Below are 20,562 nucleotides of genomic sequence, written 5' to 3'. Positions count from 1 at the left end.
TTGCGTGACTGCAATTTGTGTTTTGACCCACAGGTACTGTTCCGTTACCTACGAAGCAAAGGAGAGGAGACTTCAGCTTGTATGCTCTTTTTGGTTTGTACTTTGTACCCTCCTTGAGAGTGTATCTTCTAGTTTCTTGTGCCCATATCTCAGCACACTCCCTCCTAATAGTCTCATTGGCATGATGTTTATGTTCCTGACCTACAACCGGGCTACCTAAGGAGGCTGCCTTACATACCAAGTCATGTGGGCCATTCCACTTGCTGTTAAAATATATATTGGCCCTCAGGTGCAAAATTGGTCTCCACTGACAAGGGCATGTGTTGTGTGTGGGGTTGACTTGTTGATATTCAGGTGTGTGGCATTTTGATGGGGGTGTTGGGAAAGTGAAGTATCCTAGTGTTTTAAACTGATACTCCCAAACCTGCATCATGTCATCAGACACTCCCATACCATGGTAAACCTCCATTCTCTTATTAAATTCCACTGGATCAGAAACAACAGTGAATGTAACATACTTGTTATCCCACTCTGAGGCGTCTACAAACGCCTTATTTATCTTTGCTGACTGGATCTGAATCCTGCGGCAAAGAAACAGGTGTAGGAGACATTTGGCAGTGGGCGGTGGAATCTCTTTGGGAAAGAGCAGTTTATCTGCACCTACAGTGTGTGGAATGTGTGAGCACACAAGCAGGAGTCATTTGTGGCTTTTCTTCCCACCTCCTTCATGTCTCTATACCACATGTTATCTAACCATGCGTTGTGGATACCTTAATCCTCCACTGACACACTAGGACGCTGGGAGTAAAAATCAGGTATAGAGTGCTGTTCAAATGTGTACACAACTGTGTCCTTGAGATCACTAACCCAGTCTGAAACCCGTACAGTGTGTTTCTCCTTACGTTGGGTACGTGGGGTATATATCCTTGGTATTTTATTGCGACCCATTTTATACCTGATACTCCTTTTCTGCTGACGGAAACATCTAGGGACATCTTTCCCAGGGGTTTTCACAGTGATATCAAGTACCCTGTCTCACTCGGTGGGGTCTGCAGGGGGTGTGGAAGGTGTCAAGGTGGGTACAGGGGTGGTGCAGCCATTGCTGTGGCATTCCTCATCTAGTATGTTACCAGGAAGCTTTTTGGGTATGTGATATCCTACTAAGGTGGTAGGCCTAATATTGCTAGATATAGCCTTTTCTCTCTCCGCTTGTAGTGCAAGCCAATGGAATACAGCAATTGAAGCAACAAACATAACAAAGAATATAATAACAATAATACATATCTTCTTAACGGATATCTTGGTTGCAGGCGTTGGTCTGTTGTTGTTTCTTATCCCATAGACTCTCATATATTCTCCATACTCTTTGTCTTGGATCGTCATGGGAACTAAGGCGCCCTCCTTTCGGTAAATGTTCAAATCTCTGATGGTGCTGGATGGATCCTCACGTGGTTCAGATGGACCCATGCTTTGCGTTCAGCTATTCGGACCGCAGTGGGTGAAGAGTCAATGACCAGGTAGAGTCCTTCGTACTTAGGGTCTCTCCACTTTCGTACTTGCTTCTTTATGAAGATCTGTGTTCCAGGGTGGATAGGCAAAAGTTCATTGGAAATTGTGCCGCCTTTGCTCTTCGTCTTCGGTATCTGAATAGAAAGGAACCTGGCAGCACGGGTTAGGGCACACAAGTAATCAAATAATTCAGCTTTCACAATCTCAGAAGACGTTTCATTGTCTACTTTAGGTCTGATGGAAGGAACAACCATATTCATTGATCTGCCAGTGACAAGCTGGTGAGGTGTGAGGTGATGATCAGAGTTCGGGCTGTTCCTAAGTGCAAATAAAGCAATGGGAAGGCAATAGAGCCATTTCTTCCCAATTGTGGCACTTATCTTACTGATCTTGGCTTTGAGCAGTCCGTTGAGGCGCTCGCAAATACCATTGCTTTGGGGGTGATCGGCTGAAGTCAATTTATGTTTTATCCCTGACATTGTGGCAATTGTGTCAAAAATGGCGTTTGAAAAATGGCTGCCATTATCACTGCGAATAGACTCTGGTATTCCCCAGCGACATATGACCTCACGAAGCAGGAAGGTATCTGCGGCCTTTGCGTCACAATGGAAACATGGTCCAGCTTCAATCCATCGTAAAAAGGACACACTACCACAATGAGGTATCTGTAATTCTGGCATCTGTCTAGCATGTCAACATAGTCAATGTGGAGCTCTCTAAAAGGACCCTTGGGCCTTGGTATTGTCGATGCAACTGTTTTCAGAGCTGGGTGAGGGGAATACTGTTGACAAATGAGGCACTGATGAACAAAGAGTTGTATATGCTCATATGCATTGGGGATGAACCACTCTGTCTGCAAAGTTGTGGACATGATATCACAAGGGACATGTGTAGTAAGATGCAGCTGGGTGAGTGCTATTTGCTGAAGAGCTTGTGGCATGACAGGCTTTCCTGTCATTGTCTGTCTGTAAATAAAATCTGAAGCATCCTGTTGTACTCCCCTCTTTTTTCATACCTCTTTTACTTCAAGTGGGGTACTTTCCCGTATCTCTCTGAGGTGCAACTGTGCAATGATGTCATATTGCTGTGTGTCATCAATGGTGTATGGAAGTAATGGATCAGGTGTACCTGGGAGTGGTGACTTACTTGGGTCCTCAACTGCATTTTGTATATCTTCCTGCACTATTGAGGGTGTATGTTTGGCAAGCAAAATGGGCGCAGTCAGTCTGTGTCGGGGATGGTGATAGTGTACAACTTGGCCCTTTCGCTGCTGCTTTAGCAGCCCAATCTGCCATTGCATTTCCTCTGGAAACAAAATCCTGGCCATTCGTGTGTGCTGCACATTTCACTACTGCTACTTCTGCTGGCAGTGTCAGAGAATCAATTAATTCTTCAAGTAACTGTTTGTGCATTACAGGCGTGCCATCTGTTTTAGAAAACCGCACCTTTTCCATCTCAATATGCTTGAATGAGTTGTTGTGGTGACATATGCTGAATCATAGTACACAGTAATTCTTTCATCAGCTCCATGTCTCAGGGCTGCTAGTAATGCAACCAACTTCATGGAGGGATTTTTGTCCAGTTTCTGAAAGCAATGTTCTCAACATCATCACCAGACTTAAACCATCCTCGCATACAAAAGATCCTCTTCCTGCACATTTGGTACAAGAACTTAAACACATCATTGCCCCACTATGGACCAACATTATCAACTCTTCCTTTGCCACTGGTATTGTTCCTGCTTCCCTCCAACTAGGCCAAATTACCCCCATCATCAAAAATATAGCGGCTGATCCCAACAATCTGCACCATATATCCAACCTTCCCTTCCTTTCCAAAGCCCTCGAAAAATGCTTCCAGATACAGCTGGATAAACACATCGACACATTCAACCTCTTAGATGTTTTCCAATCAGGTTTTAGAAAAGGATGCAGCACAGAAACAGCAATGCTCAACATTACTGATAAAACATAGGATCTGTGCACACGTCAATTATTAAAACTGTATAATATCGACAGTTAAGTTGCACAATTCTGAGACAAAAAAGTTTGTTGATTCAGTCTTGATTGTTGTGATCTTCAATTTAAATTTTTTGCAACGCCCAGCCAACACGTGTTTCGTCAGGGTGGTATACCCTCAACTTCGTCAGGGCTCCAATTGGGCAGCGATAATCCACTGACTGTTGCAACAAATTTGTATGCTCTCCACCGGTTGTACTTCCGTCCCGGCTGTAAGGTATCTTGAGGAATTTAATGATAGACGCCACTTGATATTCAGCAGGTATAACGTCAGTATCCACGTATCTAAGTGGTAAGGCACACGCGAGGACACAGTCAGCAGCGGTACTCGAGCTGCGGCGTCCAATTCGGAACCAAACGGAGCACATACAAGGTACGAAATCCTTCTCCCCATATAGTGCCTTACCACTTAGATACGTGGATACTGACGTTATACCTGCTGAACGGAAGTACATCCGGTGGAGAGCATACACATTTGTTGGTCAAAGCATGTCACTCCTCGGCCAAGAAGGAGCCTCCTGTGAGACTACGTGCCCATTCGACCAGGGCTACTGCAGCCACTACTGCCTTCGGACGCGGCATTCCCAGGCAGGCAGCTACGTGAGCCTCGCTGCACACGTTTACCTTGACAGTCAAGTCCGGAGGGACGGCTTCTTTGGCTGTTCTGTGCTCTGAGACTTTCTGGTGTAATTTTGTTCGCAGACCACCGGGGTTGGTATTGCTGGTGTATCTATTCTAAGGTAAGGAATCTATCACTAACGTGTCTCTTTCAGATGCACAAGTTACTACTTGTGTAACGATCTATCTGTAAGAGATATTTGTTAGTGATAGATTCCTTACCGCCCACCCATCCTCCCCGTTCTGCAAACTGATTACTAGGGTTAAGGTCATCCCTTTTAGGGCCCTAGTTTTATACACCAATGGTCAGTATCTTGCATGGCTCTGCGTTCCTGGTGCGGAAAGTCGTGTACAGAACTGAAGTCCGCGCTCGTGGTGGCGCCTAAGTACTCTCCGTGACATCATCTCAGTGCTTACGATGCCAGTGACGGACGCAGAGCCGCAGGACTCCACCAACTGACGCGCAGGGGTACTGCTAAGCAAAACTTTCCGGATTCTGTCTAATGCCTGGGGATATTCTAAGAAGGAATCTATCACTAACTAATGTCTCTTACATATATATGGTTACACAAGTAGGAACTTGTGCAACAAGGGCTCTGATGCGCTCCTACACAGTGTCCACTATAATGTCAATTGAGGTATCATCAAGTCTAAAGGGAGTTGAGAGACCTGTCTGACTCCGTCTGAGTGTGGGTGGAATGACTTGATATTTAAGATGTCAAATCCACAGTGCCTTTGGCGTTAGTAATTATCATATCCGCTGGGGTCACTGTGCCTTGAATCTCCAAGGCTCAGGGCAGTACGTTGTTTTAAACAAGGTGGTTGTTTCCTCTTGGAGCTCGTAGGTTTGGTCACTGTTCGCTTTTTTTTTGCCCCGATGATTACTGGGTTAGGAGAAACATTGTCTATGTTACAGGTCGCTCCTAAAAAATCCTCAACAGCCCAAATACCCTCACTGCCCTGATTACTTTCCATATTGCAGCCAATATCCTAGACTTGTAAGTCCCTGAGGGTGGTAACTGATGAATTTGGTGTTATGGGGGGCTAATACAATCGCCTTCAACAGCAGAAGGAACAACCTGAGGAGTTGCCAGTCCCAGGGACAAACGCCTCTTGGTTAGTTCAATCTCATTGGCAACGATATTAACTGCTCTTTCCAGCATACTGTCTATGTTTGAAGTGCGGGAGTTTGGTATGATGGTACATTTCCTCATATCGTAGTGTTTCTACACTCGTAATAACAGTACATATAACTCACCACAATAGAGCTTGAGGGATGATGTCTATCAGAGGGGTCGCCTGGCCTCCTACAGTCTATGACTGGCCCGCCCTTGGCACGTGCTTCGCCCAGGTGCGGCCCGCTTGCGTCCCGCGCTGCAGGAGAACAGCAGTGAGCAGCGTTGGAGGGGCAAGGGCTGCTGGGGTTTGTAGTTGGGCTGTTCCCCCTCACGGCCAATGGTGGTCAAAGTTGGCCATTTCACTCATGGCAGTAGCAGCGGCTGCGATGGCAATGTCCCGGTGCCTTTTTGTGCTTCCCGCATTGCGACGAACAGTGGTGAATTTATCGCGTCTCCAGGCTCAATTGCAGCGTCGGACGTGCAAGGGCTGCTGAGGTTTGTAGTTGGGCCGTTACCCTCACCGCCAATGGTGGTCAAGGTTTGCCGTTTCCCTCACGGTAGCCACAGCGGCGGCTGCGATGGCTTTTTTTTGTGCTAAACAATAATGGATGACCTGAAATTTGTCAATTTTTTCTTGTCATCAAGTTAAATAAAGTTGGAGACCAGGGTTTCCTCATGTGTAACACGATCCACATCTGTGATTATCACTTACCAGATTCTGACCTATTATGGACTTTTGATAGCTGGAGACTTATGATGATGTGGACACCGGCTGACCATCCACCTGTTTCCTGACCCAAAAGGGCAGAAAAATGTATTCGGTGTAGCACGGTAAAGCGCCAACAGATATGCTCAATCTAGAAAACATTTATTAAAACCTCTACATCCTTACCAAAGTTTGTACAAGATCCCCCAAAAAAGGTATCCACTTTTCCTCACTGGCCTGCCAGGATAAACTCCTAGATGTGACAGGCCACCATACAAAGGTATTAAATAGAGCAGAGGAGGCAAGAGAATCTGGTTTGATTATATCACCTGAGATCCTGTCGGGTTAGGACCAATGTGCTGTTATTCTGTTGGGCTTTTCAAACTGCACTCTCTCAACTGAGAGACATAGATCCTTAATTGTTAAGCTTGACCCAAAGTACAGGGGCCTCGCCACGTCTGAGGCTGGGCCAACAAAGAGAAGTTGGTGTCTTTTGTGATCCACTCCTGAAAGAACTGAGCAAGAAAGTGTCCACTTAAAGTCCTTGGACAAGGCACAGGGCTCCATAAATTAAATATTTGCCAAAAGGTTTTTGGATGGGCTAGCTGAGGACAAGGGTGCTCAACTGGCCATTTCCTGTCCCAAGGCAATCAACAAGGTCAACCTCACCACTGTGGGCAGTGGCAAGACCATACCCAATTTGGAGGTTCCTTCCCGTCCCAAGTAGCATTTGGAGGACATGGCCTCGATGCTCCCTTAATGCCAACAACACCGCAACCAGTGTGTACTCTGGTAAGTGTCATCCCTTCTTTCCTTGTAAAGGTTGGAGAAGGCTACCACTGTTTTTTTTTCACAAGTGGTGGACATTACTAGTGTTGCTTGAGTACTCCAGACTGTCACAGAATGTTCAGTTGAAATTCTATGGCTTACTGAAGCAAAGTGGAGACTGAGGTCCATCATATGTTCAGAAGAACAGTTCAGTGCTTTATACCAGGAAGGAGAATGTACACGGGCCATTATTCAGGTGATTTTTCCACCCATATCTTCATCTGCAACATTTTCCTAATCCAAAATAAAGACTGAGGTTTTCACCCAGTAATACATCTCAAAAGAGTTCAATGAGTGGGTGATCTTGAGACATTTCAAAATGAAAGGGATTCATCTACTCGGGATTGTTATCAGACGGGGAGATAGGATGCAACTGTTGGACCTGAAGAACACCGATACCTGGCAATACCAGTTTTCCATACACAAGACTTAACTCTTGGATCATATTTATTCACGAACACTCTAAAATATAACTTGCCAGATTTTCGTACTGTTCTGGCCAATGGCACGGAAGGGGATACTGAATAAAACTATGGAATCCAGGACACCTTACACTTGGAACTAGTCCATTCGGGGGGGTAGGGGAGGATAACAAACATCCCCTCAATCTTACTGTTCCTCTTTTCTGTTTCTTGTTGAGCAAATTCTACCCACCAGAGTAGTAGAGCCCTTTACAAGGAGCAAACCTTTATACAAATGATAGTAGGTAACAGCTAGCAATTTATAACACAAATAGAAGAAATTTCTAAGTGAGAGAAGCTCTGGCATAAACCGAAATAGTCGTATCCTACAGGTACGTCTCTGGATGTGAAGTAACCCTCATTGTGGTAGAGTAATATTGAAGGAGCCGAGAAGTAGATCAGAGTTCTAAACCCCGTTAAGCAGCACATGGAGACTCTCAATCTCTTGTAGGGGTTATTGCTCAAATGTCTAGAGCATCAATTTCTTATGTCCCACTTGCCCACTGATCTAATTCGGTATACAACCTTTAGCACGCATCTTTTAGCACGCACTACCATTACCACGCATCTGTTACAACGCATACCATTACAACGCATAGCGCTTTGAGGCGATCTGACTTAGGGAATGGCTAGTGAATAGGTTAATTTACTATCCAATAACCTTCCCTAGTGTCCACGGGGACTGGTGTTGGAATAGCAAATTAAACTATTCACTATCCAGCACCCAAAGCACTATGCGTTGTAAAGGTATTGCGTTGTAAAAAATGCGTGGTAAAAGTGTGCGTGCTAACATCATACATCCATCTAATTCTTGCATCAATAATACAGGCACTGATATTATTTCCTCTGAGCCTTCTTAACAGGGGCGTATCTTGTCCAGTTTTCTAAAGTGATAATGGAAAAGTCAACAACTTCGGGCCATGGATACGGGCACCAACGATTACTCCTCGGGTAGCAGGAGGATGATCCTATGTAGCGTTTTGTGTTAAATTTAACTCCATTCAGTTAAATTTCGCCTATCCCTTGATAAAGAATATATACCCATAACACCATGAATGTTCAGCCAAGAAGTTTAACTTGGATTCGGTTTACAGGTGGCAGACACACACCAACAACAGCAAACAAATCATCATCCTGTATCTGGTAAAAGAGCTGTTTGCCTGCATGACTCCACCTTAGACGATTCCTTTTTTGAGGTCACAAGCTCTACCCACCTCCTCCAACAACTGCCTTTTATAATCTAACAACCACTTTGTCACATAGCCTTCTCCCGGTCTCCTTGGTTAAAGTTTAGCAACCTGTCCTCGTCACAGCTACACTTGTCTTTATACATAATCACCTACTCTGTTGATATGTTACTTAAAAGTGTATGTAACATGTACATGTCCGTAGTTTCCTTCGTGCGCAATCACCAGCCCTGCCAATATGTTAATTTGGTTAGGGTATGAGCAACATGTTCTTGTCACATACAAAATCCTCCTCTCCTTGAACACAATTCTCCCCTAGTTGCCCACATCCACTATTCAGCAGGGTTTATTTACTCAGCTGCGACTAAATCTCCATTAACCTGGTTGTTCTTAAATGTAAGTTACTGTAAACAAATGCTGTCTTATGATCTTGATCAACTACAGGCCTCTTGAAAATACCTTCTCCTTGTTACCATTCCCCTACTAAGGTTCTATTGCACTGTAGCCTCACATGAAACTTACTAATGGGACCTCTTTGGCCGCTTCCCACTGAACTCACGTCGCTGCACAGAGCTGCTCGGTATATAAACAATTCTGCCAGCAAAAAACGTATAATCCCACAATCCTTTTTGAAAAACTCTCAGCAAAAACAGTGATTTATCATGGATGTTGCACAGGTGCTTGGTATTGTCACCATAGTTAAATGCAGATGGCTGTGGGTTGTGCAACAACATAGCAAATGCGCACTGCATTTTGTTAAAGCAAAACCCTGACCCTATTTTCAGACAATATGCAGTCACAATGCTTTCAAGAAAACCTATTTCCCTAAGACTAAACATTAAAACACTAAACAAAAACTTTGCCTTGTCATTGCTCATGTGCAGCACCAAGCATCTACACAGCAGGCAGGTGTAGCTATTCAAAAGTAGTCTCATAATCATATCAACCACCAAAAGTCTGAAATCCAAATTCACTCCCTAGATAGTATGTTAAGAGTAAGTTAGGACTTCAAGATATGCACCTAGGACAAATTAGACACCCCGCTTCTACAATTTCACTGTTTAGTTTTCTTCTTTTTGGCTTACATTACACCATTTTTAACAACCATAACCTAAGTGATCATTATAAACAATTGTATCCCCATGTGCCCTATTGCCACCCTCTTCCATGATATTTGGCCTGTCTTCCTGTGGGTTTTCTTCAAACAGCACGATAGTGCAAGGCATGTGATTTCCTAATACTGCCTTACCCTAAAGTTATTTTTTTAAGACAAACCCCAACTTAACTACAATAATTTTGTTGGTTACCCCTACTCCAGAATGAGAGAATAGCTATTATTTTCGTTTAGTTCATATTTAAAATATTTTTAAAAATCAGTATCTGATGGGGACGTTTTCAACCAAGAAGTGCAGACCGAAATTGCTTTTCGGTATTATTGCTAGAAACCCTGCAGGAAACCAACGCCCAATAATGATTTGGCTGCTGAACACTTGCTCTAAAAAGTATTCTGCTGTAATGACTCTCTCACTTATAGCTCACTGAAGGTGCCCCAGGTCCGTACTCTGGAACTGTAGTTTCCGAGGTGGTTGGCTGGAAGCCACTTTACTCCTTCGTGCTCAGCCACCCAACACAAGTTGAGGGGGGTTCCCTACCTATTGTAAGCTCCTTGTGGTTGTGGCTAATAATATGTCCAACATAACACCATCACTGGTTTAAATGAAGACAATCCAACTACCTGAAGCAGACGCCTGTCCACGTAGGTGAACACAGAAGGTATTCAATGTGAAAATTTCACCCCTTTGAGACTCCTTTACAAGTCATATGCTGAGCAGAGAACAAAGAGAAGGTTACTTCTCACCAGGGAGGGATGAAGATTTATCATCCGGTGGATGTGTCCAGAAAGGAGATGGGATGGCATTTTAACTTCCGAAATAGGTGAGGGGGGTTAAGAAGCCAGAAGGATTTCTGACGGAGTGGGGCAAAACTATATAAAGAAACACTTGCAGCTCATTGCTGGTTTGTACTCTTTGACCTCAGTCCTTTTTGCTTCACAGCTCAGTGATGAGCCAGAAACAGACCACCGAAGGACCCCGAGACTGCATGCCAAAATCTTCGGCTAGAAGTAGCTTTTACCATGAAAAGATGTAAACTGACAGTGAATTAAGGAGTAACTGCTTTAGCTCAAGCTTCTGTCCCATCATTTCAATTTCTTATAATAAATAGATATAATGTAACGCATTGCATGTGAGCCTACATTTCAAATGGTGTTGAATTGTCTAAAATAAGTCCAAAAATAATGTTCTGTGTTGCTCACGCTCAAAAAGAATGTGTTTTTGCTCATGCGTTCACCTAAATATATGCCCAGCTCCAAAAAGTATTTCAAGTCCGAAGAAAATTACAAGAGTGACAAGCTCTCCATAAGATCAGCAAAGGACCTTCACCTAAAGTTTACAGCATGCTTCTTTGTTCCTGTCCACATTTAGGGTGATTCACACAAGTGGATGCATGCAGTTTGAGCACTCCAATGTTCTTTTTCCTCTGTATTGTATTGTGTTTTGTATTGTGAAAGTAAGTAAACCAAAACCTCTAAAATGTTATATTGAGCATATTGGCTATCACCAAGAAAATGACAATTTATGTCTAGTGTTTACAGTGTATTATAATTACAACCTGCATCCAATCCTTATCAGGCTTTTATTTCTTATTTCAGAAACCTTTACAATTGACAAACAAGTGAAAATATCGGCAGGAAGTGATGAAGATATGGACTGGATTAGAACAGATCAAGATATCGAACAGTTGAAACGTTTAGAAAGACCTTCGCCTCAGATCTCTAATTCAGAGACATATTCTGGAAACAACCAGCCATCTTTTTCTTCTCAATCCAATTTTTCTACATTTGGATCAGGACAGCTAAATGAATGCCATTTATCTAATAATATGGCTATTATACCAAATTCACTTGGCCAAAACCTCAACTTACGGAACGGAATGTTGCAGCAGTCTCTTCCTGTAGCATTGTCCACTGATATGGCTGCTGGTGGCATTGACAATTTACAGCGGAGCATCATGCAAACAAGTGGATCAATAAGACGTCTGGATCAAACAGCAAGTTTTAATTCCAACTCCCAGAGGAACTCTTTGTCACACTGTGTCTCAAATGAGCAAGTGGAGATTGCTTCTTCTCAGCTAAATTCTGCAACGTGGCAAAATACACAGCAAGTGCAATCCCAACATAATGTATCGCCAAACGGCGTTGTAAATGTGAGGCAACAAATGTTACAACAGCATTATCCTTCCACGCAAGATTCTTTTACATATCCCTCCAACCAAGATTACAGACCACCGTCAAATGAGGCACAGTTGCAATGGACAAAGGAACAGAACTGTACAATTCAGGCTGCTGAAGAAGGTGCATTGTCTGCCCACCAGCAAGCAAAAAAACAGCTTCTGAATTCCCAGCAAACTATAAACTTTGGAAATATGCAGAACTCCGCCAATGTCCAGGCTCCAGTTGTATCAAGCCAGTTATCACAAATGCAACGATCCGCCCCACAATATTTAGTATCTAAAACTAATCTTGAGACCAGGAATGTGTGGCATCCTAAATTTGACTCTAGATTGCCAACACAACCAGTTCAGTGCCAACAATCAGTGCAGTCTCAAGCTCATAAACTGCAAAACCAGCATGAAGGACTACAGCAACAGACAGTGTATCGAAAAGAATCTGTTCCTCACCAGCAACCAGTTCAAAACAGCTGGCCGCAACTAGGTAAGCACCCTCAGCAGCAGCTGCAACAACGTCTGCAGCTGATGCAACAACCTCTGCAGCAGATGCAGCAACCTCAGCAGCAGATGCAGCAACCTCTGCAGCAGATGCAGCAACCTCAGCAGCAGATGCAGCAACCTCTGCAGCAGATGCAGCAACCTCGGCAGCAGATGCAGCAACCTCGGCAGCAGATGCAGCAACCTCGGCAGCAGGTGCAGCAACCTCGGCAGCAGGTGCAGCAACCTCGGCAGCAGGTGCAGCAAGTGCAGCAACCTCGGCAGCAGGTGCAGCAAACCCGGCAGCTGGTGCAGCAAACCCGGCAGCTGGTGCAGCAACCTCTGCAGCTGGTGCAGCAACCTCTGCAGCAGATGCAGCAACCTCTGCAGCAGATGCAGCAACCTCTGCAGCAGATGCAGCAACCTCTGCAGCAGATGCAGCAACCTCTGCAGCAGATGCAGCAACCTCTGCAGCAGATGCAGCAACCTCTGCAGCAGATGCAGCAACCTCTGCAGCAGATGCAGCAACTTCTGCAGCAGATGCAGCAACCTCGGCAGGCAGCTCAGCACCTTCAACAGTTGTCACGAAACCACCAGCAGGCAGTGCAGCAATACCACCAGCCAGTGCAGCAACAGCAGCAGCAAGCAACATTGAGAAGATTACTACAATCAAGGCAACACCAACCGCCTAAGCAAACCCAGCAATCGCTTCCACTCCAACAAGTCTTTCAGTTTGAAGACCCACTGAATCTTCAACGACCAACACAGCAGCAAGAGCCAGTTGGGTACATTAATGAAAATGTACATCAGCAGCAAATGCTGTTAACGGATAGAGGTGATGAATTGTATGCAGTTGACCACCAGCCTCATAACCCCCCACCTGGACATATTTCTCCTGCTTCAAATGTTGCAGCACTGACCTATGAAAGCTTGGGACATTTAAACAAGCCATCATGTGATTCAGATAAGAATGATTCGCACACCTCAAACCAAACCCAAAATGATACTTTCCAGCATGGATTCCAAGATGTAGAAAACACCAGCAATACTAGAACATCTGAATGTGAGCAAAGCTTAAAAGCTTTGGACAACATACAGTTTCAGAAACCCTATTCTGTTTGTAGTCCTAGTCGAATGAAAGACAATGCAAACGGAGTTGTTGGATTACTTGTGAATCCTTCATCTGACTCGACTGTTGCCAAAGAGGAGATCAGCAAAGAATTGATTGCAATTTATTTAGAAATATTAGCAACGAAAAAACGCTTACTTCACCTTGGTAGGCTATTTAAATCAAAAGCATATATATACGATTCTTTAAAAAGTAAAGAAAGCACAACCGTTCAAACTTCCAGTGCTCATGAAATAAGTGTGCCACATAAAGATTTAGACAACATGTTTAGCGTGAATAGAACAACTGTATCAGATGTCGACTCAAATTTCGCAAGTTCTCCCCCTATCAAACCTGATGGAACATTGTATAGGGAAAACCAATTGTTGGTTAAAACGAATGAAGGAAATTACAGGCATCTGCAGGATTTGATAAATAACGAGGGACTGTGGAGGATAGAAAACATTAATCAAGTTAGCAAGCATTCTCCTGTATTGTCTAGCCCTTCCCAAAAACAGCACAATAACCTCACATTACAATCTCCTACTCAGCCAATAAATTCTCCAGGAGGAGATTATTTTCCTTCAAGGAAGAATGAGTCTACTGTCGTTGAGACTCACCAGAACCCTGAGGGAAATAAAGGGCTTACGGTTTTTGAACAGGTTACTGGATCAGCCCCAAGCCAAGAACTAGTTAACACTTGCAAGATTATAACATCCCAGGAACAAGTGGATAATATTGGGCCTACAGGTCAACAGTCTCCGTGTGCTTTTGAACTGCAAAGTAACCTTCAACCAGGAACTAAAGTCGACCATAGTAAAAGAAGTCCATTGTTACATGACCTATTGGTGACGGAAATATTAAACGATCAATGTTCTGCAAAGGATAATGATTCTTGCCAAAATCTGAAGAACGCTGAAGTAACCAGCAGTGTCTTAAAACATACTGAGTGTTGTTCAAATGCCCTGGCTTCAAACAGTGTTACTAAGATAGGAGCTTCAAATTTAGAAGAATCTGAATTAATTTCTGCAGAAATTGAATCTCCCTTATACCAACTGAGCAGTGCTACAATGGAAGCACTGGAATCCTGCTTTAATTTGTGGAAAACTCCTCCTTGTAATAGCACTTCTCAGAATAAACAAGCAGCCTGCTCCGGTGTAGAGCCACAAGAATCCTTGTCATCTGCAGGTCTTAGTGATCAGAAATGTACAACCTCTCAGGAAATAGTCCAACAAACTGGCCAGATCAGTGAGCCTACCAAAGCTTCATGTGGTGCAAATGAGGCAAGTCACTGTCCTGTTAGCACTGCTGTGGGGCAAAAACAAGATGCTTTGGGTTCCAATGTTGCAAAAACCATTGAAAGAGTTGCGGTTGTGAATCCTTTGGTACTTTCAAAGTCTGGCAGTCTCATTGAAAATCACGCAAGTGAGTCTCGAAAAGTGGAAGTGTGTCCAGCCGTTCATGAAACCACATTGCCTTGTTTGATGGAACAAAATAGTACACTGGGAGATGCTTCATCACTGCCAGAGATCGGAAGCATACCACAACCCCCGAGTGGTAACCATCCGACTGACGAACGTGATTCAGATGCGTCCATGAATCATAAAAATGATTCATGGACGCATTTAAGCATCAAAGAAGGTAAGATTGAGATGTTAGAAAAAACTGGTGCTTCTGAGCCAGGAAACATTATATGTCAGTTAGGCAGTAATCCTGTTAGTCAAACTGTACATGTGGGAGCCTGTTCTGACACTTTATCAGGCGAAAATAATGAGCAGTTGCTCATTTCAAGCATTTGTACACTTGTTGAAGGCAGCACATTATATGATTCCAAAATTGCAAAAATATTTGATGCATCTTGTTCGAAAGAAGTAGGCTGTACAACTCTAAAAGTAGAAAGTGACATTCTGCATCCTGTGATAAAACTTGAAAGTGGCACCTCGACAAGTGCAGATGAAACTGAAGTGTTACAATCTGCAGATGTTAAACCTTCCAATAGCTTGAAACCTGACTTTGCAAACTCTCACGACAATACGACTTATTGCACAGAGGATATCCACGTAAGTGAGGCTTCTAATTCAAAGTTAAACCCTTCGAAGCCTGTCCGTAACCAAAATGTTTCCAATTCAAAATACCATCATGGCTCAAAACAAAATAGTGAAGATTTAGAAATTCTTGCAGCAAGTGAAGCAACTGAAGTTGATTGTGTTCTTAGTCCAGCACCTAGAGAAAAAGAACGTGGCTATGTTGCTAGAAAAGAAAACTGCTTCGACAAATATGCACCCTTGGCAGATGGGAACATAAATGAATCGAAGCATTCAGTTAAAGCAGTAAGCAGTCACAGCGATTGTGACTGCAATCCCGATGAAGAAAAGCATTTAGAAGAACAGGTGTCTTTGAAAGGAGATGAAATAAATAAGAACAGTAAAAACGCAAGTGAAAAAGATAATGATTCTGATTCTAGTAAAGAAAAAGATGCTGAAAAATGTGCATCCAATGCTGAAGAGCAGATCAGCAAAGACAATCCTTTTAATCCTACACCACAATTTGAAAACCAGAACTCCGCTATCAGTGAAGAAGTATCACACAAACGATGTACCTCCGTCACAGCTCAGAGAGCAGACGAAAGAGAGTCTGCTGATGAAGTACTCTCGGCTCAAGGTCTGGATAATCAACTTTCTGAACTTCTAATCGAATTTCCTTTTGGCTTGGACAGAATGGAAAATAAACATCATTTGGAAGGAAAGGGGGTTATAAAAAATGAAGAACTCATCAAAGTTATTTCTACAGTGAAGGAGGAATTGCAACTTGACAAGGCATGCCGAATTACTTCAGAAACTGGTGGTTCTAAAAGAGTGAGTTCTATAGGCAAAGTGAGTGAAGACAGAAACCTAAAGCATGAAAAGAGCATTGATAATAACTTAACTGCTTCTGTGGAAGTTCCTGGCTTGGAAAATGAGAAGTCTGTGTATCAAAGCCTTATGAAACTCAGCACTACAGAAAAGAAGAGTAGGTTGCCCCTTGATGTGAACTCTCACAATTCTCCAAGCCTTATCTGTAAACATGAAGCAGACTGTCAAAAAGAAGGGATTAAAAACAATGTAATTACAGAGAAGGTGGAGTTAAAATGTCATAATTGTATTAAGCAGGAGCCACAGTTCAATGAAGAAGGTAGAATGTGTTTAGAAATGTGTGGACTTATTAAAAAGGAGGATTCTAATATCTGCCAAGAGACAAATGTTTTAACAGTTCAAAAGAGCGTTGATCAAAACGACACAATTTCTCCCGAATCTGAAAATAAGAACTTTGTAAATCAAATTCTTAAGAAATGTGACCCTGTGATGGATCAGAGTAAGTTGCTGCATACTAACAGTAGCTCTGTAAATATTACTGATGCTAAGATTCCCTCTCTAACACCAAGCTCAATTAAGATGGAAATCACTATGTCGGAGACACAAGTCTATAGTTGTGTAAAGCAGGAGTTGCAGTTCGACAGGGGATGCAAGCTTTCTTCCAGAGGGAATAGCTCAAAAAAGGATCCTGCATGCCAAGGCGCAGAGAAAAATGATGTTACACATCAGAAGATGGTTGAAAAAAACATACTTATGTCTCTTAAAGAAATAATTGGCTCTGAAAAGGAAAACCCAAAACATCAAAGCCTTAAGCAGAGTAACACAGCTGAACAGAAGAGTACATTGCTGCTTGTTGAGAACTGCAGTAAGCTGTCTGGCAGTCTTATTGAATGCCCAGGAAAGAATGAAAGTACAGACACTTTGAAAGTCAGTAATTATGTGAATAGTGCTGACTTGTGCTATAAAGAAAGCGAGTTGTGTGCTGGAGTACCTTGTACCAAAGAAGTGAGTTCTGGTTGTCAAGAATTGGAGGGCAAATCAACAGTGGAGAGGATTGATTCAAAGTTTGATAAAAAGGTTTCTTTCTCAGAATACTTTATTTCTGAAAAGGAGAACTTGTTGGATAAAGGTCTTGAGCAACATACTTCTGTAACGCCACAGGAGTCCCTACTTAATGAATTGGCAGATATGAGTGATTCTGAAATAGATAACACTTCAAGTGAAATAAAAATTACTTTGCTAGACTCTGTGAACATGACCAAATTGTTTCCGCAGGTACAAGCTATGTCAGCCAGTGATGTTAGCACAAGAGACTCTCAACTTACTGAACAGGATTCTGCTGGACCAAAAGTAAAAGGCCTTAGCCATTCTACTGAAATCAGGCGTCTAAAGGAGTCAGTAGATGGGGACATGGCAATCACTTCTCCAGGTGAAAGTCCATGTTGTTTGTACAGTTGGATATATTCACTTTATGCTTATGGGCCAACATGTATGTGTGTAAAGGCTGGTGGGAAAGGTAATACAAAGAGTGACTTAAATACTGAAAGTTCCAGGGACAACGATGTGAACACCAATAAAGCTGGCTATTGTGCTCCGATTGTAAATAGTAATTTAAGAGACCCGTTGAATTGCAGTGAAACAAGCAATGAAGCAAACACTCTGTCAGTGGAAAAGAAAGGCATAAAACGACCTCACAGCCCTACCCTGAATGATGTAAAACGTATAAGAACTGTTGATGATCTCAGCCCCGTTGAGGCTCAGCCAACACTTGTTGAAAACAAACCAAGTCCGATATCTGATGCACAAAATTTTGATGTATATAAAAAGCAATCTAAACCTGAAAATCTAATAAAATCTAAAAATGAAAATCAAAAAATGAAAAGCAGGATAAAACATCAGCACATGAATATTGCTCCAATGACACCTTTGAAAATGGCATCTAAACTTAAAGACAACATTTCTCAGAAAGATCCATCTAAAGCAGTTCTTCCTGTTCCTAACTGTACTGTTCAAAAGGACCACCCGTCTTGTAACAAAAATGTATTGGACTCAAAAACCTTCAAAGAGATATGTAAAGAAAAAAAGGAACAGAAAAGACATGCTCTCAAAAGCCAATTCACAATATCCCATGGTACATCTTCACCTCGTAAAATTCTGAAAGATAAAGTTAAATGCATGCGTCTCAACACGATTGATGCAAATGGGTTGAAGCCACACAGTAAATTTGGCAAGGTTACACATGAGGATAAAGAAAAAAAGTGCAAGCTCTTGCCTGGCAACTCTTCTCTTCAGAAAGAGGAACAGTCTAGTTCAAATGACCATTCTTCCCCTAGGAAAGAAGGAAAGTTGTCTACTAGCAAATATGATAAAAAAAGCAAAGTATCTTCTCCCAGGAAAGATGAAAGGCTTTCTGTTAGAGATGATGATAAAATGAGCAAACCTTTGCCTACCAACCCTCCTAGGAAAGAAGGAAAGTCTTCTGTTTACAATGATAACAAAAAGAGCAAGGTCTCACTTGGCAGCTCTTCTCCTAGCAATGCAGAGAAGTCTCCTACTTATGATTATGAAAAAAAGACCAACGTCTCACCTGGTAACTCCTCTCCTTCTAAAGCAAAAAAGTCTCCGGTTGATGACAAAAAGATTAAGACCTCTCCTCGCCACTCACCTACTAGGAAAGAACAGTGTTTTGCGAACGATGATGAAAAAAAGTGTAAGGCCTCTCCTGGCAACGCTTTTGGGAAAGAACAGTGTTCTAATTGTGATAATGATAAAAAGAGTAAGTCCTCATCTGGCAACTCTCCTCCCAGGAAGAAAGAACAGTCTTCTACCAACAATAATGACATGACGAGCAAGGCATCGCCTGGCAACCATTCTCCAGGATGTGAAGCAAAATCACCAAGTAATTGTGAAAAAAAGAGTAAGGTCTCACTAGGCAACTCTCTTCCAAGTGTTGGAGAAATCTCTCATAAGAACAAGGAGAATGGGGAACAAGGCAATGCTTCACCTGCCAACTCTTATAAGAAAGAAGAAAAGTATTTTACTAACAATGATACAAAGAGCAAGTCCTCATCTGGCAAGACACCTTTCAGCAAAGAAGAAAAGCCTGCTGATGTTTATGAAAGAAAGAGCAAGACCTTACAAAGCAACTATTCTAGAGATGATGCAAACTCTCCTTGCAGTCAAGAAAGGACCATCAAGGCATCGTCTACAGGCGAAGAAACCTCAACTAACATTGATGATGACAAAAAGAGAAGGGGCTCAAGTGTCGGGGCTTTTCCGAGGAAGGCAGAAGTATGTCCAACTGCTGATTATGAAAAGAAGAGTAAGGCCTCTTCTCCAGTAGACGAAGCAAAATACATTAATACTGGAACTAAAAAGTCAAATGACAAACGTGTTTCAAACCTGGAAAAGAAACCGATAGAAAAATATTCAGAAGTGGAGAAAGTGTCCGGAAGAATGGAACCGGGTCTCAAATGTGTTCGTTCAGATAAAAAAGAAATTAAGTTTAAAAGTCATGATGCAAGTTCTGCTAAAGAGAGAAAAAAAGCATTGACAATCGAGGAATATAGAGCACGCAGGATAGCAGATCGTAATAAAGCAGTCAAGAAAACCATGGCAGGACGTGAAGCAATGCATCAAAATAAACTCAAGCTCATTGGCCATTCACATTCACCAGTTAAAACGGGAATATTGAAGGAAAGATTCACACAATCAAATGGATCGCACCCACAAGATAAAAAGTCCTCAAAAACTACTATCAGTAACGGGACCGCTCATGAATTCCTCAAAGGAAGCCATTCAGACCCCGTACAGTCTAAGTCGTGCATCCTTTCAAACAAAGATGAAGGCACAAAAAATGGCTTCCTACACACTGCATTGCCTCACAAGCACATGAACATTGGCAAAAGTGTTACAAACGCTGGAACAAAGGGATTTTGTGTTAATGAAGGGGTTGCATCCAGCAAACCATTAGGGTGTCATGCGACTGCTGTGACAAAAAATGCTACACAGGAATCCATATGCACCTCAAAGTTAAACCTTGGCAAATCAAGTGGCCCGGAAAAGTTTAAAAGGGCTTTCAGCCTCACAATGGAAAAGAAAGACACAGTAACACATTTACAGAACAGCACGTTGGGCCCAAAAATGCTGAAATTTAAAATGTGTCCGGAAGGGATGTTCAGGCGCCACTCGGTGGATGGAGGATCCATGGATGGAAATGGACTTGTAAGCTCAGAAAAGAGGCCAGTTGAGGGTACAGTATACTTTTTTTCAAGTTTAATTATTCCTTCTTCCTACTCACTACAAATTAAGGCCATACTTACAAAACAATTGTATCTTGGGGACTGAATAATTCGTTGCAGTCTTGCAATTTTGAATAAACCTAATGCCATT

General features: G+C 42.6%; 1 protein-coding gene across 2 annotated transcripts in view; it reads left to right on the top strand.

Annotated features, from left to right (window-relative positions):
• The window catches only part of LOC147733880 (uncharacterized), a 71,002-nt gene that overhangs the window by 13,865 nt on the left and 36,575 nt on the right, over positions 1-20,562 (top strand). For both annotated transcript variants that reach the window (XM_086952783.1, XM_086952782.1), the window contains exon 2: positions 11,156-20,422. In XM_086952783.1, the coding sequence (XP_086808909.1) occupies positions 11,209-20,422 (9,214 nt within the window). In that variant the 5' untranslated portion in view covers positions 11,156-11,208. The remainder of the gene's footprint in view (positions 1-11,155; positions 20,423-20,562) is intronic.

This window comes from Lissotriton vulgaris, chromosome 1_2 (assembly GCF_964263255.1).
Source record: "Lissotriton vulgaris chromosome 1_2, aLisVul1.2, whole genome shotgun sequence".
Lineage (NCBI taxonomy): Eukaryota > Metazoa > Chordata > Amphibia > Caudata > Salamandridae > Lissotriton > Lissotriton vulgaris.
This window is presented reverse-complemented; position numbering and strand designations above follow the sequence as displayed.